This window comes from Sarcophilus harrisii, chromosome 4 (assembly GCF_902635505.1).
Source record: "Sarcophilus harrisii chromosome 4, mSarHar1.11, whole genome shotgun sequence".
Classification (NCBI taxonomy): domain Eukaryota; kingdom Metazoa; phylum Chordata; class Mammalia; order Dasyuromorphia; family Dasyuridae; genus Sarcophilus; species Sarcophilus harrisii.
The window spans coordinates 197,379,583-197,399,288 of NC_045429.1; the positions used below are offsets into that span (position 1 = coordinate 197,379,583).

At 33.4% G+C, this 19,706-nt stretch overlaps 1 protein-coding gene across 1 annotated transcript in view; it reads right to left on the reverse strand.

The window, feature by feature from the left end:
• Positions 1–3,114: 3,114 nt before the first annotated feature.
• The window catches only part of LIN28B (lin-28 homolog B), a 125,701-nt gene continuing 109,109 nt past the window's right edge, over positions 3,115–19,706 (reverse strand). Inside the window, exons 6-7 of the mRNA XM_031964477.1 lie at positions 18,288–18,344; positions 3,115–8,328 (exon numbers count right to left, since the gene is read on the reverse strand). Of these exons, the coding sequence (XP_031820337.1) occupies positions 7,959–8,328; positions 18,288–18,344 (427 nt within the window). The 3' untranslated portion in view covers positions 3,115–7,958. The remainder of the gene's footprint in view (positions 8,329–18,287; positions 18,345–19,706) is intronic.

The window sequence follows — 19,706 nt, forward strand, 5'->3', positions numbered from 1 at the left end:
AGACAATTTCAATAGATTTGGGATAGAAAATACCATCCACATTCACAAAAAGAACTATGGAAACAATGTGAATTGAAGCCTAGTATTTTCACTTTTCTTTTTTGCTTTTTCTTGTGTTTTTTCCCTTCTTGTTTGATTTTTCTTGTACAACATGACAAATATGAAAAAAAAATTTAAATGTTGCATATATTTAACCTGTATCAGATTGCTTGATGTCTTGGGGAAGGAGGAAGTAAGGGAGAAAAATTTGAAACACAAAGTTCTAAATGAATGTTGAAAACTGTCTTTACACATATTTGGAAAAATAAAATACTATTAAAAATTTTTAAATTACATTGTTTTTGACAGTAAATTAGAAACTTTTAAAAATAATTTGATGCATTGAAAAAAGAGAAAATTAAAAATCCTCAAAGTTTAATATATTCCAAAGGTGGGATTCTGGAAACTATTACCTTCTATCTTAAAACAGAGTTTATAGTTTATGAAGCATCTTTGCAGATGTTATATTGAATTATCCCAGGAATCTTAAGGTTGATAAGGCAAATACTTTTATTCCAATTTTTCATATGAAGAAATTGAGGCTCAGAGAAGGGAAAACTTGGTCAATATCATACATCTATTAAGGGGCAAAATTGTATCTCCAACCCAACCAAGTCAGATCATTCAATAATATCATGTTGGGACAAATGTTTCATTGTCCATACCTCCTCCTTTCTACAGGGTTCTTTGATTCGGTCACAAAGTTAAATTTTGCAATATCTACCATGTCTAAGCCAAATGTTCAGTATAGTAAATATTAGACTATGATATGGCTATTGGCTATTGATTAATTAATACAGAAGGAAAAGTAAAAAGAGGAATAATTTTCACAGAATGCCTATTTTCACCAGTAACAAAGTAAAGGAAAAAATCATTAGAAGTTAATACTCTTGTCTGAGAATGTTTAGTATTCTCCCAGATTTGGGACTGACTCAAATGATTCAAGATCTATGGTAGAAAGATGTGGTTTACTTTAAGAAAGCCAACTGATAGCAATCAGAATTTAGCAGGAAAAATAACTATGGAGGTGATGATTTTTTTTCTTACAAAAGACTTACAAAAAGCCAGCTATCTCAATATACTGAAAATTCTTTGATTTACTCATAACTGAAATATATCTTGCTTCAAGTGAGGTTAGGTCAATATAGATAAAAGACTTTGCAGGCCCACGACTTCAAGTCATTACACCTGTTAAGTAAAACCGATAGCCTAAAAATATCTCAAAAACATGAAAACTGGGCACTAACCTTAGATCACTTCTCTATGAAACATATTGCTTGGAACTTCTTCTCTAGAATGCAGTTGGAAAAACTCTCATACTACACTTCTGGAAAAGACCAAATGAGTATCATTGATTTAGCTTCTTCCAAGTTGTTTATTCCCCAAAGGGAAATAAATAGTTATCAGAAGAAGGGAAAAAATACATTTGTAAGTTTAGTTCACTCTGAAGGGCTGAATTTAATATATGCTAACTCAGTAATTTATGATTCCAGAATATTGCTTTCTTACTGCAAAAAACAGACATTTTCCAATTAGACATCATCTATCTTCTTCACTGGGTTTTTAAGTCTTCTTGGAGATCAAAGCTAACTGTCAGCCATACCAGCTCAAAAATACATTGCTGAGCCCTGGCTATCATTAAGCTGTGTTTTCTGTAATTTGGGGCTGTTTAAAAGGTAGTATGAGATTTCAAGAATTAGTGTATGAACTTTATTTTAGAACAAGGGGTGGTAAAGATAACATTCTGAGAACCCAGAAAAAGGTACTAGGAGAGTATTAGGTCAGAAGCACCATTCAAACCCTCAAACAATAGGAAACTAGTTTTAAGATATTTATAACAGTGCTGGTTTAAAAATTTCCCTTCTGTAACTACATAATGCCATGGAACCTTTTATACTGTGACCAACAAGAACTTGAAACTACCTCTTGCATACTGGGTAAAAATAATAGATTAAAACTAAGTAAAATACAAATATATAACAAAATAAAGTACAAAAATAATGGATTCTAACTAAATAAAATGCCTTTTACTTATAACATAGATGTTCTGGGTAGCATTCATTTTTACACCATTAAGAGGTGACATAATGTAGAGGAGTCGTAAGATATATCTCTGAATATGAATCCTGCCATTTAGTTGCTCTAGTTCTTTGTACTAGTCTTTTCACTTCTGAGCTTCAGTTTTCATATTTGTTAAATAAGGATAATAATACACTACCACTTCACAAGGGTTATGAAATGAATAGCAAGAGGAATTGTGAGCAACGTGCTTGGTATGCCTTGAAAGGCTACATAAATATGAGTTATTAAGATTCTGGTTATATGGATCCTCTATAAAAGGGAGTCTCCTCAATAGGTCAAAAAAATTTAATGGTTAAAAAAAAGATGAAGCTTATGCTAAGATCTAGAAATGGAAAACCTTAATGGAAAAAAAAATAACCATGGAAAAAATATATACTTGCTTTTATGGAAACATACAAACATATAGTCTTTCATATAGCTATTTAAAAATATATATGTATCTAGTTGCAGGGCTGAATTGTGTGACTGAGAGATCCAAAAGATTCATTAGAATGGTCTCCTACTCACATGACAAATAATAAATATAGTCTTATATTATATTATATTAAATCTATATCTGGAATCTTACATTATCACATACAGTGCTATAGGACAGTAACCTCAGCTATACTTTGATAGGGATGAAAGTATAAAAAGATGAAGGAAAATGAGAAAAAGAATTCCTCCCAAAGTGTCTGAAAATGGATCATTCTGAAGATTTGGGATGACTACAGGATACATGCATTGAACTGATTTCAAAATCAATAATCTCCTACGGTTTCATGGCTGCAGGATGTGGGGAGAATTTTTACAGCTGACCTAACCCTGAAGTAACTTATCCATCTGGCCTTACATGCTTTTGAATAAGCAATGATTTCCATAACTAAAATAGTCTTTAGTGAATGAGATGTTATAAACCATTCTCTGCATTCAGGTGAGTGTGAACGCCATTTGAGGAGAGCAGCCGTCATCCTTCAACCTCAGAAATCACAGACAATCTCCAAAGGCTCGTGTAAATGCCAACGTTATATGTTTTATTTTTAATCAAGTACTTCTTTGAAACCTCATAACATCCATGATTGACAGAAATAAGACATTAGGCATGAAATGAGAATATAAAATACATGATATGCAGAAAGGCAATCAGTGCTTTAGTCTAGCAAGATGACCATAAACTGATGAAATGCCCTTCAAAATATCTAACTCTTTTCCTCCTTTTAAAAACATACAATTCAAGTGATTTTTATTTTAGCTTGTAAACAACATGAGTCAAAATGGACAATGAGGTAATCTATATACTACATAGGATAATTTAAAAAACACTAGATAAGACACAGTATTAAAGACAAATAGAAATCAGTGTTCACTTTGGTCTCTAGTATGGTTACAGTTGTCATCATAAAGCATCACATACTAGTTAAAGCCAGGCTGGTGGTGGTTGCCAATAATTGCTAAAAAGGAGTTCAAGAGGTAGCCCAACACGATTATTTTAAAGCTGGTAACTCTGAAATGTTAAGCAACAGGTGTAGGACATAGCTCAGCTCTTTTCTTCTGGTACAATATTAAATTCTGCAGCTCCATTTAAAGCACAAAATGGAAAAAAGCCCTAAACATTCATAGATCAACCTCTTCCTACAACTCAACAATTTTGACACAGCTAATACAACCACCACATCTTCAAAGAGGTTGTTGATAGATGTGTAAGAGAGAATTGGATGTTCTCCATGAGGGGTTCTCTAAAACAAATAAATCTCATTAAGACATCTAGAAAATTAAAGTCAGTGCATCTGCACATGTATATACTTTCCCAGTTTTTTTTATAACCAATGGGGAAATACACACATATTTTTATGATAAACATTTCTTAGAGAAAACAGATAAATTAATTTAAATTAATTTTAAGACTTAATGAGATTTCCCATGTCCTTTATAATTCATCTTACAGTGAATGTTACAAAGTCTATTAACACGTATGGGTCTCTATTCACAAAACTAAATACAACTAGCAGTAAGTAACTTGGGGATAGCACTGGTGCAAAATAAACTTAAGCCATAATAGGAAAAAGGAAAAAAGATTGGCAATTAAAATATCCTCTGTTTGAAGGAGGATTGAAGCTACTACATATCAGGCCAGTCAGCTATAAGGCTCATTCCTTGATCTCTTTCCCTAAATTGCACTCAAAAATAGAACACAACTCAAATTACTCTGGGTGATGTGCAGGTGCCCAATGTTCTTTTGGTTTCATCTGTCAATTACAAAAAGAATCAAGCAAATTCTTCTAGTAAAGACATAAATTCAGTTATGAAAATGTTATCTTGATATTTAGCCATTTATATCTTTGTGAGGTCTGGGAGGATAGGAGTACACCTTTCTCGGGTTTTATTATTGTTCAAATATACAGACTGCTTTAAGTGTTCCATTTGATGTACATGGGAGGACAAGGAACAATCTCTTCTCAAGACCATAGCCCTGTTCTTGAACCAAGAAACTCTAGATCATGTAAACGGCCATTTCTTCTGTAGGACATTCCAACTCCATCTTCCTTTTAAAGGCCAATTATAGTAGGTAGGTATGGAATTGCACTTTTTATATCTCCTGAAAATGCAGTGCTAGTTAGTTACATGCCACAAGCTGCAATGTTTGGCTTTTGGTAGCTTTGACCAGTAGCAATATGAATGAAATTAGCATAAATGATTATTCACCCCTCAGCAATCAGGCTATTTCCAAGGCTGCTTTAGTGTTCTATTTGGCTTTTGTGAAGAGTGCCCATAATCATCCTTTCGACCAAATCAATAACTTTAAAAGAAATGTCTGGAGACTTCACACAACTAAAATCAGATGCTTCATTGTCACCAAGTGTTTGTCAGAAATATGCAGTGGTGAATTTCTATATATTATACAGATATTAAAGAGTATGTACCATAGGGTCAACAGCCACCTTTAAGGCTGGAGCAGCATAAAGGTGTGCTCTGCATTAACTATGAGGTAGTCTTTTGCTGTAAACAGAATATAACATTTTCACCTATGCAAATACACTGTGACTAACATCACTGATATTCACATAAGCAACCAGTACAGGAATACCACTTTATCGTTTTCACATGAAACAAAAATACAAAAATTGATATCTGATTATCAAAAACTTAGGTCTATGTCAAACTCAGAGGTAGTTACTAACATCAGTCCATAATACTTACATAAAGGTCTAAGTTTTTTGGTTTGTTTTGAATAAGCAGGCCCATAGACTATTCTGTAAAGAAAAAACCCAACATTATATGGTATATTCCCTGAGTAAAGTTCTTTGTCCTGAGTATGTTATGTAATCGTGATAATATTCTTATATAAAAAAATAAACCCTAAACTTTTAACCATAAGATAGGTTTGGTATGTGCTCTTAGTAGTTCAGTCTGGGTTGACGCTTACAATGATTTTAAACTGCGCCAGTAAGGTCTAAAATTCTGACCCTAACTTTGAATATCTTACTCCATAAAATGATCTCAGCTCTGAACTTTTTTAATATGTAAACAGGGAATGTCCAGTTCTCAAATGCACAATTTCCTATTTCTACAAGGTCAAGAAACTTTGGTTTGAATTTTCAAAGTGACCTATGTTTTGCATCTTTATACTGTTTAACCTGGTTATAATACCTGCTATAAGGTTAAGCAATGCCACTTTGATTTGTCTACATAATTTAAATAAGCTTACAATCCTCACATAAGGCAAGGAAGTACTTCTCTATAGATATATCACATTCAATATCGTCAAAGGTAAGCTTTGCATTATAGCACACTGAGAATATCAGTATAAACCATGGAGATTCTCACAAACACTGTCATGGAATTCAAGCTAAATTGTAAAGGATTTGTGCCACAGCCTGAGGCATTATATCCTTATCTGCTGCTCACTGAAGCAGTAGCAACTGTAAAAGTCTCCCATAGCAGGACAAGTGGGGGAGGGTCAACAAACTATATAACGGAAACTGTCTAATTTGATTCATGCTATTTTATTTCTTTCTTTTCTTTTCTTTTCTTTTTTTTGATTATCTGAGCTTACACCCACCAGACACTTGCAAACCAACAATTATTGCCAATGTTAGGTGTTATAATTAAATTATACTTTCTTGGATATGTTTCATAAATTTATGAATAGCAACTTGAACAGGAATGTCCTGTAATTTTTTTCTGTATGAATCTCAAGGTACCAATACCATGACGGTTACTATGCAGCCCACATTTCCTCACCTCTCCCCAACCATTTTATCAGTTTAACAAAGGAATTATTTACTGGGATGACTGATGCAAAGCCTGCAATGCTGCATCCTGGACTGTACTTCAGAGCTCAAAGTCTCTATGAGCTAACTTCAGCATCAGTGATAAAGTAATTAATTGTAATATGGTCAATTTCATCATGCCAAGTGTGTGAGTGTGTGTGTGTGTGTGTGTGTGTGTGTGTGTATTTATATACACACACATACACAATATACCCCTAGATTTCAGGCAGTTGAGGTGTAAAGACCTCTGCCCTAAGTTTCATCACTCAAGTTGTGCGCCATTAAATACTGCACTTTCTTTCCCCCAAAATATAATTCTTTTCTAATACAGGTTGGATAACTGTTGGTACCCACTTCATTTTCATTCTCAACCTTTATCATCATGGTTTATTCATTTTTGTGCTGTTTTTTTTTTCATTTGATCTTTTTAAAAAACAGATTTATTCCTGCATTCTCCTGGAAAAAACCATCACCAAAAATATATATATATATCAAACTATTAAGAGTTTTTCAGTAGTTTTTTGTTTTGTTTTTTAAAAGGAGGGCCCTTTGATCTAAAACAATGGTTAGAGGGATTATTAACTTGACCAGGAAAGCTGCTATTCCCAATAGACCCTCAACCACCTGATAATACATAAAGGGTCACAGTGGGATGGTATCACACCACCATTCAAAATGATCAAGTCATAACAACTTTTACATTACCTTCCCTTTGTTCCTCCTAGTAGGCATCTAATTCACAATTATGCTGTATTCATATAAAGTAACACTGAGATACCAGCACATAAAATACACATTCATTGTCTTTTCTGGAGTCTTGTATTCCAGAACAAATAAAAAACAATGGCAGTTAGAGGCATTGAACATTAAGGTACTGCCTTTGAGACATGATAATAGGAAATGCTTATCTATGAGCATCAGAAAAGAAAGCAAAACCAAAAAATTATCCCTAATTTGGGGAAAATGGATGTCTTAATACTCTTGGTACCACATGACTGGCAGCTATGAGATGTGAAGTATTATTTGGTTCAGACAAAGAGTAACAGTCATATTTTTCTTGTTTATAAGTGGCTATAAATAAAAATGTGTTATTTCAAGAAAGTTTCCAGGGGGTAATTTTCAAAAACATCCTAAAATGTGAATATTGCTTCACATGGACATTCAACTCTTGGACATTTCCAGTTGTGTGTGTATGCTTATATCTATATACACATATATATATATAAAGACATATTCTTCTTTATATATATGTCTACATACCTGTATATAAAGCTACACTCATCACAGATACATATTCTTTCCTTTCACACATGCAAACGCAGACGCAGATACACATATGTTCTCATATTCGCTCTCATTCTTCCAATAACATAAAACGTGACACCCTGCTTAAATATAATTTGCTTAGAGTGATTTGTCTGTTTAAAAGAAAATTTCACAGTTCCTCAACAGTAGTCAAAATTTCAGGTCAGCTGCTGATGGTGAAATTACTTCCCCTGTACTTGCATGAGGTAGACATCCCAACTGGGTAAAAAAAATAAAAAAATAAAAAAAAAAATAAAAAAATAAAATGGTGACAAAAAAGCTTTAAGTTTTTTTCCTTTTTTGAACAGAAGGCCCCTTTCTGCTTTGTTCTTCAGGTGAGGTGGACAGCTTACTCGAGGAAGTTTCTTGAGGTGACCTGCCTGACCGTTCTGAGATTTCGGATCTGCCCTCCTGAGAATACGATGGAGATGAGTAGCCATAGGCTCCTCCCACTTCTCGGGGAAAAGTCGAAGTGGATGGCTGTGGTTCTGCTTCATGTCTTCCCTGAAAACTAGTGGGCTGCTGTGGAACAGTTTTATGGGGGCAATTAGCCACCATGTGCATGATACTCTGACAGTAATGGCACTTCTTTGGCTGAGGAGGTAGACTACATTCCTTAGCATGATGATCAAGGCCACCACAATTGTAGCATCTGCAAAAAAAAAAAAAAAAGAGGAGGGGAAAAGCTATTTTAATTGCAGGAAGCATTAGAAAACAGAGTAGGAGCCTCACTTAAGTTAGCATTATTAATACATTATAATCTTTGGTGAAATAAACATTTTTCAATTTCCCTTATTTGCAGGGGTTAATTGGAGCTTGATGATTAAAACGAACGAGTTTACATAAACCAATTATTTCAAATGCAATAATTCAAAACCAATAGATGCAATATGTTTTTAGATAAGATAAAATATTGTGGTTATCAAAGATGCAAATTTTAAAAGCTTAGAAGGGGTCTCAGGGGTCACTTAGGACAAATTTCATTTGAAAGATGTGAGAAATGTGGTCTATAGGAAGGGTTAGTGACTTCTCTGTCACAAGATAGGAAGCTGTAAAGGTAGAATGCAAATCCAGGTCCACCAGAGTGAGCACTTGTCTCAAAAAAGAAAACTTTTCTTTAAAAATTGTATGGATTTGTTTCTGCATACCTTAGTCCACTAGAGGGCACTCGTTATTAAACAACACAGTATACAGCATTGCAAAGAACTTAAAAAATACATTCATATACATACTTAATTCAACTCTGAAAGAAATTAATTCAACCTGTAATTGAGAAAATTACAACTTAAATAAGGTGGCAATGTGATTAGGTTGGTTTTGATAACTACCTGAACGAGGAGAAAATACTTTTTCCCTTTGTAAAAATTAAAGTGAAATTTAATATCCACAAATTTCAGACATCTTTAATGAATAATATCTGGCAAATCACCAGTTTCTTCAAGAGAAATACGCAAAGTATCTGAGTCAGAACATAACTACAAATGGAATGTTTCCAGACACTTAGGTCAGATTCATAAGCACAAATGTAAAGGCTGATGATAATTTAATGAAGGAAGTGGGAGGTTCTATACAATACCTATGCTTTCAAAGGAATGCCAACAATTTTTGTGGAAAAAAAATTAACATGCTTGTCGTTCATTTTTGAACGGATTTCTTTTTCTTTCTGAAAACATTTCATTGTTCCTCTAGGCTAAATTCTCAATTCAAATGAACATCAATCTATCATCAAAAACTGTGAGTATTCACTGAGTAAGTGCATGACTGTTGTATTGGCTGTTTATGTTTGAAAAATCTACTCATCTTCTAAAAGCTTCATTTAGAAATGAAAGCACATCATTTACTCACTCCTAACCAGTTTCTTCATTTCTTCATAATACAAATTTTAAAGCAAACGCTTTCCTTAGTTCAATAAAATATAAATTATTTTCAGATTAAAAGAAACTGAGGTCAGTGATCAAAGTGGAGTCTAGAATATATAAATCAATTCTGGGTTGACACTTTATTCTAAAAAATAAATGCTTTGCATAACTATATGGTACACCTACAATTCAACTTACATTTATTGTGCAGGAAGTAAATTTTGCAACTGTTACACTAAAATGGAGACACTATTTTCCTAATATACCAGAGAGAAAAATAATTCACCATTTTAAAAAGTATTACTTTCATGGGTATCATTTATTTTTATGTAAATGAAACTGACATTTCTATAGCTGATATTATATATCTTCAGGTGTGGTAGTGTGTTAGCTGAGTGCAAATATAACTAATATTTGAAATGACTAGGTCCTGGAAATTAGACTGTTTTATAACTCAAACACAAATAGAAAGGATAATAAGCAGTTCAAAATTGTCCATTTCATTTAAGGACAAAAATTAATTTGTATACTTTCAATCTCTCTGCTCCATGCAATAGGTAAGCTGGCAAAAATTAGATACACAGTTGATTGCTTTCTTGGGCACAAGAAATTAATATAATGAACTGGCTATATTTGTTTTAGCTATAAATTAATGTTAAATCAGTCAGTAAGCATTTATCTCAAACAACATTGTTGTGTATCTCCCAAAATAAAAAAAAGCCACATATTTTATAAATATATTTGTTAAATTATGTGTCTATATTTAAGGTCATGTAAATTAAACTCATTTTCAAAGCGCAACACTGTTGGTTCTACCTTGTTTTATGTTTTCTAAGAAGGAATCTAAAAATAATTAAAACAAATTCATTTATAAGCTAAGAAAGCTGAAAGTCTCAAAGTCAAATTAAAAAAAAATTCCTTTTAATGTGTGTGGTTTTTTTTTTTTTTTTTTTTTTTTTTGCTATGGTTCTTTTGTTTAGTGTTCAAAAGAAAAATGAATACTTGATCAAATTTAAATTTGCATTTATAAAATTCCTTCTTTTGAATTAAGTTAATTTCCTTTAAGATCACATTCATGCAGGATCTCAGTTTTTGAAGAGTTGCAAAATAGGTTAAAGGGCTTCAGTAATAGAGTAGGCTGTAGCTACAGACAAATCAATTTAATCAGTCACTATGGTATGCACTGTGTTATCCAATTCAGTGAACCATTCTGTCTCACCCATTGACCAAGAACTGCTGTCAAGATTCCACTTTCACATATAGGAGTTTCATCATATATTTCATCTGCATATTTACTAACATATTTGTGGGGCAAAATGTTTATATTTTTCGAAGGGGGTTTTATTTGATTGTTTCTTGGCATTTTTTTTTAACCAGAACCAATGGAAAATTATTGCCTGGCTTTTAAGGAATTTGCTGTCATTAAGGAAGCTAGTCTTCTGCACAGAAAGCGTTGCATTAAATGTATATGTGCTTGGGCTTAAAAGGGGAGGAGTGGTATTTATTCTCCTCTTCTATTTATTCATTCCATGTCAATCACTCTTACTAAGAGAGCAGATCACACCCCATTCTGAAATGCTTTCCTTCTCAAGGGATTTACACCAAAATGGAAATGTTCAGCTACCTCTCAGCACACAAATGATACCACACCACATCCTCCAAGCAAGCAGTATGTGGTAGTACTAGTCCCCTTTGTTCACTCACCATTAAGGAATGCTTCTCCAAACTAAATTTTGCTTTTGTTATGCATGGACTAATTTTACTTTATAGTGTCTGCACCAAAATTGCATATGGCTATGGGGAATTATGTGAATAAATATATAGATGCACATACCCCATAGGCACATACATATAAACAGAACTATAACCATACCCTATTATGATCTCTTAAAACCTTTAGAGTAAGAATAAAAATGTACACATGAACACAAATTTTTACTAAATCCCTGACACCAAGTTAAATCTACAAGCAGAATTAATTAATAGGACATTGTGCTCCTTCAAAGTATTTCACAAAAATATAGCTACTTTTATTTTTATTTTTAATGGAGGAGGGGAGATCTTAATTCAAAATGATTACTTCTTGTTTAAGAACTGTTTCAAGAGAATTTCTGTGATAGTTACTAAAAAAAAAATCTGTTGTTTAATCAGTTTTTTTTTAATCTGTTAAAAGAGTAAAGGAAAATTTTAAATTAATAGATAATAATGTCAGTATACAGCAGTTTCAAAATCTCTCTGATATCTAAGACCACATAAATTTTTAAAAGTATTTAGGATTTTAGAAATACTTTATTCTACCTAAATAATATTTCATTCTGAATAAGAAATTTTATGATGCAAAATGTTACGCAAACACGGACATAATAATCTTATGACATTAATGGATATTATGTTATGAGGCTCTACAAAAACAAAATATTGTTTCAGATGTGGAAATTGCATGCAAAATAACTAGTTTATTTTAACTTAAATTCACATGCAGTGAAAATGACCAAACTAGCAACTAAGCATGTGAAATATTTTCAAATCCAATTTATAATTCGAAAATATTTTACCTAAGCAATTAAGAAAACAAGTCAAATTATCTGATTCTTAATTCTAATACATAGCACAAGTAGGACAACAGTGACAATAAATGTATATATGACTAATAGAGATGTAATTTTTCCTTCCAATATCTATTGAAAATAAAGGGGAAAGAGAAATCCTACAATCTTGTAAATAACATTTTTGGAGATGACAACCTGATACTTTGCATCTAATTTTTTTTAAAAAGAGTGAAGGAAAGGTTAATTCAATTTAGTATGATTTTGTGATTTTTATAATTAGGATTTTTCTTCCTTCAAATATGAATAAATAAACAATATACAAACATACAATGAACCATCAATGGTCCTGTTATTTAACAAAGTTCAGTGCTTAGAATATTTGGGAAAATGTAATTTCGTAGCAACTCCAAGTGATTGAATGGTAAACTGTATTCAAAAGAAATGAGTGATTTTCAAAAGTTCTTTAGTTAATAAGTACTGACATACATATTACTTTTCTAAACAGTTTTATGAGTCACTTTAAATATTTCTTTAAACTTTGGGGATCTAATTTCCTGGACATAAACAGTCCCCAACCTTCTTCTAATTCTGCTCAATTTGATGGTTACCTCACAGTAACTGTATTTTATAGAGAAAGGTCAATAGCATGCTAAGATGTGTTTACAGATTGTTCAAAAACAATGATTTCCCTATAAAACCTTAAGTAATTTGACTGAATATTGCCAATTTTAGTAGTCATTTATTTTAATACTTCAGTCCAGAATTCTAACTTTAATAATTTAAATACACTTGGTTAGAATTCTGTATATAGACTAAACTATAATCTAAATCTCTTACAATGAACAATTATAAATATGAGTTATTCTTTTCAGGGAAACTGAGTAACTGATCACATTAGAAGAAATGTTGAAATACTAAGAAATAATTAGATGATCCAGCAATCTCATTAATATAAGCTACTTATCATTATTACCATCAAATACACATTTATGGAGTCTATTTATGCCACTTATTATTTGAAGGTTGAAAACTTAAAATCTGAAGAATTGATTTCTATAGAAAATAAGACTTTATTTAGTTATCTGAAAAATAAACCCTAAAAATTGCCTATATTGCTAAAAACATCATGAGACAACATTGAGTTAATTCTATTGCATATTAAAAGATCACAGTTAGATGACCCCACTAGTCTTCACAGGGGGAACACTGTTTCATATAGCACACATTCTATTCGAAGTACAGTGAGATAGGGGTAAGAGCATTGGCTTTATAGTCAGAAGATGGATTCCAGCTCCATGATTAAGAAATCGAGTGACCTAGGAAAGTCATTAACCTTTTCTGAGACTCAATTTCCTCATCTGCAAAATAATGGAGTTAGATTAAACGTTCTTTAAGGCTCCTACTAGCCCCAAAATGCTATGATTCTATAAACCATATGAAATCTATAAAATCATAGGAATCTATGAGAGACAACTAAGAGGATGGCTTTGAAACAGTGATTACACTGTTTCACATACATGAAGTAGTCAGCTGTAATCACCACTGCTCTAGTCATCCAAAATTATTCTTTGTTCTTCCCTCCTCTTTCTTTTCTTCCTTCCTTCTTTCTTACTCCTTATCTAGTAGCCATGACCAGCCTGCCACATCTTCTTTTAAAACATCTCTCATATTTCTTCCCATCTCTCTACCATTAGTATTATTAATGGCACGAATTTACATAGCCCTTTAAGTTCTATGAACTGCTTTACATTAATTTTGGCATGTTAATACTCTTTAGGCCTTTAACTTTTTTCAGGACTTCTAAAACAACCTAATAGTTAAGTCTTCCAGCCTCTATTCTCTCTCATCTTCTCTTGATAGATTTAGGTATTTTTATTTCCTTACTCAAAAACCATTACTGATTCCCCAGATCTGTTGGATATGTAGCAAGGGCAGTGATTTTGTTGCTAGCAAGGAATACAGAGCAATACTACTCTGTCCCTTCATCCAGTTTTGTTAAGTGAAGTCCAAGAGATACTCTGTGTGGATCCAGGGAGGAACCAAGAGCCTAATGAAAACTGAAGAAATTTTCACATACTACCAAAGAACAGATGGAGTTGAAAGAACAGCAGTAGGAGCAGAAGAAAAAGGAATAAAATAAACAGGAAATATCTATAAAACTTCTTTAGCTAGCTACATTTGTGATTGAAAATACAAAAGAAGTGAAGCAACCTATGGAAGAAGTTAAAAGAAATATCTTTCCTAATGGAGAAAAAATGTTGTCTGGCTGCTAAAAATCAGAAGAAAACCACCAGAGACACACTAGGAGATAGTGAAATGGAGAAAATGGACCAGTAGATCCCTTGCAGTATACCCTATAGAGAAAGCAGTTGTGGTCCCTTTCATACCAGGACCAGGTCTGTTTGTGTCTCATCTTGTTTTGCCCTTTCTCCTTACATATGTAAGTCTGAAGTAAGAGAGAAAGAAAATAAAGCAGGGTTAATATTTGGGAAGACACTTTTATTTTAATTCAGTCAATCAATATACATTTGTTAAGCACCTACTATGTGCCAGACACTATGCTAAACTCAAACTTTATTATGCATCTCCACTGTTTAAGGAAAGAAGAAAGTGCATTATAATCAAGGAAGATTATATGTGTGAATGTAAAGAATTAGGTCAGGTATGTTGAGGTCAAAGAACAGCTAATAGTCCAGTTTGGTTGAAATTATAAAAGTGAAGGAAGGGATATTTGTGTAAAATAAAGCAGGAAAAAAAATAAGTTGGATTGTGAAGAAATACTAAGCAATTTCATCTGTAGCCTGCTTCTCCTTAATTATGGACTTGGAAATTGTCCTCAGATTACCACACCTCACTAACTTTTCTTGTTATTTCTTTTCTACCTTTTACAAATGGGGGCACTTGTGTTTAGATATTTTGAAAATACCTACCAATTACCAAATTACCTACCAATAGCTGTTGAAGAGGAACCCTCCAAATTAGATGTACATACAATTTTATTTTGTGTTATCAATGAACAATTGGAAGTCTTGTCTCCCCTATCCCATGAGTTAAAAAAAAAAAACCTGTGTCTACCCCTCTTCTATCCACCCCAGCCCCCCAGAACACTTTTATATTGTTTGTTTGAGGTTCATGCCGCAGTAACAGACACAGTATTTAATTGCACATACAGATGTTTGCTGAGTATGTTCACTGTAAATTTTATTTAATCTGGATTTTTTTGTTTGTTTTTGGGGGGTTATTTCATATTTTGTTTTGTTTTTAAACATAAAAGAAAATTATCTATCACTAAATGTCAGTCCTGGTTTCTTTGTTACATCCTTGGGAGGGGGTTGCAGGGGAAGGAATTTGGAATAGAATGGAGTGGGGCTGCCTTCCTGATGGTTGTGATCCTTCCACCCTCCTTCAGTCTTCCCTCAATCTTCCACCTGTTCCTGTAGGTGGCTGAACCTTCTGCTTCAGGGCCCTAACGGGTGAGTGTGGAGTGAGGACATGAATGCAACTGAGTTACTGGCCCCAGTCTGTCTTCCACTTTCCCCCTGAAGTTTTTTTTTAATTTTGTGCTGGCAAGTAATAGGGGAGTAAGTGTTCCCTGAAATAAAAGCTGCATTTGCAGGGGAAAAAATGAAGCACTGGGGACATGTGACCAAAAAATGTGCTGGAAATACAGTTGTAAATAAAGCCTGCTTAGGATGAAAATTTTTTTTCAAAAAAGAATTGGGAGGCTCTGCCCTTAGCAAGCATCAAAAAGCATCAGAAAAGAATGAAAACATTCTATTTTAACAGACCTATTACTAATATGGGGAGTTACTAGCCAAGAGGAAAGAAAATTAAAATAAGATTAAAAATTAGATAAAATTTATAGTCCACTGTTAAAATGATTTCAATAATATAAATAGGTTATTGATGCTCTAAAAAAAGGAAACAGAAGAAACACATATTGACACTGATTAAAATAATTACATATATGAAAGTTCAATCACTATAATCAATTGACATAACAAAGAGACTAGAAGAGCCTAAACAATCTTTACTAATGGAGAGGATATGGTAATCAAAGACAACACTGATTTAAAATATAAACTCACTGTAAAATCTTACAGAGAAATATGGTAGAAAATTATGAGCTCTATTACTTCATAAAACAGCAAGAGGCAATGGAAGTAAAAACTAGTTAAATGAAAATTTGGCAAGAAACCCAAGTGAAGAAATCCAAGATACTGTGCTAAACTTCAGAACAACAACAACAACAAAGAATTAAAAAAAAAAATAGTCCCTGCCCATAAGCTCATATTTGAATGGGGAAGAATAATTAATGAAATAATAGTAACACTGAAAAGTTGTAAGACGCTGTAAGAATTCTGTTTAATTCTAATGACCATTCATGATTCCAGAAGCTCAATGATGAAGCAATGTTACATGCCTCCCAAAAGAGAGGTGGTGAACTGGAGGTGCAGAATATATTTTTTTCTTTTTTCTAGTGAGGTAGTGGGTGGGGAGAGAGAGAAAATGGCTTTCTATTAATTACCAAAAAAAAAAAAAAAAAAAAAAAAAAAAAGACAACATGCAAATAAACATGTGCATACATAGCATATTGGTGATAATTTCAAAGGGAATGGGAAGAATCAGAAAAAGTTCTCTTGAAGTAGATAGTTTGAGCTTAGTCTTTAAGAAATTAAGGGAAATTGAAGTGAGAATGAAAAGCATTCTAGGTATTGTAGGAGATGCGGTGTCATGTGCAAAGAAAAGCAAAAAGTCCAGTGTTGCTGAATCAAAGAATAATAAGAGGGGAATTGAATTAGGTGTGAAAAGACTAGAAAGGTACAAAGGGATAGGTCTTGAATGGTTTTAAAAGTCAAATAGAGGTTTTTATATTTGATGCTACATGCACTAGGAAGCTATTAGATTTTACTGAGTAAGGAAGTGATAAGGAAAGACCCATTAATTTAGGGAAATCAATTTGACATATGAGTGGAGAACAGACTGGGGTGAGGAGAGATATGAGAAAGGAAGATCAACTAAAAGGCTTTTGAAAAGGCATGTTCATTAAGTAATGAAAATCTATACCAGAGAGGTATTCGCATTAGAAATAAGAAGAAATACCTGAGACATTGCAAAAGCAGAAATAACCAAAATTGGCAAAAGATTACATGTGTACTTTGAGTGAAAGTGAAGTTAGAATGACACCTAGGTTGTAAACCTGAGCAAGTGGAAAGATGGGGCGGTCCCTTTGATAGCATTTGGGGCATTTGAGAAAGGGAGGTTACTTTGGGGGGGGGTGATTAAATGTGTTGGGTTCAGTTGTGGATATGTGGAGTCTATGGAATGTCTATGGACAACCAATTTGAGACAGCCAATGGGAAGTTGGAAATGTGAGACTGAAGATCTCTGCAATTAGATAAAGAGATCTGAGAGTTACCTACATAGAGATGATAACTGAATCCAAAGGAGAGGAGATAATTAAATGAAATCCAACAGACAAGCAGAGAGCCCAGGACATACCCTTGGGCAGCACTTAGATAATGATCCAGCAAAGAAGAAAGAAAAAAACAGCAGACAGACAGGAGAACCAGGAGAAAGCAATGTCACAGAAACCTAGAGATGATAAAGTATTCAGGGAAAAAGATGAGTGAAAATAGCAAAGGCTTCAGAGAAATTAAGGATGAGGACTATAAAGTCACTAATAGCTTTAAGAAAAGCAGTTTCAATGAAGTAATTAAAAGTCACATGGCAGAGTTTGGAAGAGGACAGAAAGTAGAGGCACTGATTATAAATGGCTTTCTCAAGGAATTCAGCTAAGAAATGGAAAAGAGCTACAGGAAAATAGCTAGTAGGAGCAAACAGATTGGGTAAAAATGTTTGGGGCTTTGTTTTCTTGCTTAAGTAAGGTTGAAGAAGCCATGAGCATGCTTGCAGCCAACAGAGAAGTAGCCAATAAAATAGGGAAAGTTTAAAGATTGTCCCTTCTCAAATCAGAGGGAAGGCAATCTGCTGGAGAAAGCAGGATAGAATGAGAACAAGGACACACATGGAGAGGTCCAATAGACAAGAAAGGCCACTTCTCATGCAAAAAAGGATAAAGAAGTAGGGGAAGACATTTAACCAGCATCTTGGAAAATATTCAGTGAGTGTTCTTAAACTAGAAGTAAGGCAATCAAAACATGAAATCATAAAAATATCATTTGGCAACTATATTTTTGTACCTGTAATTCCTTCCCATTGTAGTCAAGTCTAATTGTGCATCAGAACTGTGTCTTGGCCTGCAGGGGACAAGATAGCAGATGAGTTACTTCCACAGAAAACTGAGAGAAAAGAGGAACAGGCAGGATCCAAGTTACTACTTACAATATGCTCTACCTTTCCCTTTACCATTTTTACCCCTTGAGTGGTAGCAATGAAAAGAAAACTAGTGATTCAGTCATATGGGGTAACAAAATGACAAATCTTCATTCTCAACACTAAAACCATATTTCTCAAAGTATCTCACATTTTAAAGAAGGAAATAACATGCATACAGATAGAAACAAAGCATACACAGAGTAATGGGGAAAAAAGACATGGTGAGACCTATGCTTTAAGAAAATCATTTTGGAAAATATGTGGAGGATGAATTGGAGAAGACAGAAAATTAAGGCAAGGAGGCCATTTAGAATATGTGGGAGAGAAAAGTGAAAAAAGAATATCAAATGCTGCAGAAAGGGTAAGACAGCTAAGAACTGAGAATAAGCCATTTCATTTGTTAATTAGATCATCAGTAACTTTGAAAAGCCATTTCAGTTGAATGAGATTAGAAGCCATCCTGCAGAGGATTTAGAAAAAAAAAGTAAGGATAGAGGAAGTATAGTAGAGATGGCTTTTTCAAGTTTAGCTAAAAAGGCAGTAGAGAAATATAACAAGAGTTAGTGGGAATGGTTGGATCAAAGCAGGTTTATTTTTTGTTTTTGTTTTTTTAAAGGAGAATACATCAGTAAACACGCGGAAAGGAACTGGAAGGTAAGGAAAGATTGTAGATTAGTGATAAAGGAAGAACAATGGAGAAGTTAATGGGTGAAGATGTCAGAAGGATGTGATATGAGGAGGACAAGGGAAAAAGAGGGAGCTCTCAACAAATAGCTTCAATTTTTAGGTGATAATGAAGTGAGATCATCAGCTGAGAGGATTGGAGGAGAAATGATATGAAAGGTTTTCTGAAAGAAGAGAACATTTGGAACAGTTACAGAAGTGAATGGAATAGAGAACTAATTAAGAAATAGAAGCAAAACTTGGATGAAATAATGGCCTAGATTAAGTCACAGCATCATTTTCTGATTTCCTCTAGTAGCATGTGAATAGGAATGAAGGAGGTGGGTAGTGGTAGTAATCCAAAATTGGAGCCAAGCCAAGAATGACTACAGATAAGATAAGGGATTTGAAAGGAAGATGGTATGTATAGTTGAACTTTTTCATCAGAGAATCAAAACTAGTTAGAAAAGAGATTGTAGGAAGTGCAGATATGATAGAAAAATACAAGTGTTAGAGGGATTGAATTTACTATGAGAATGAAAAAGTGGGTATGAGGATCAAAAGGCATAGAGGGACGATAGAATGACAAAAGTTTATGACCAAATAAAGGAATTTTAAAA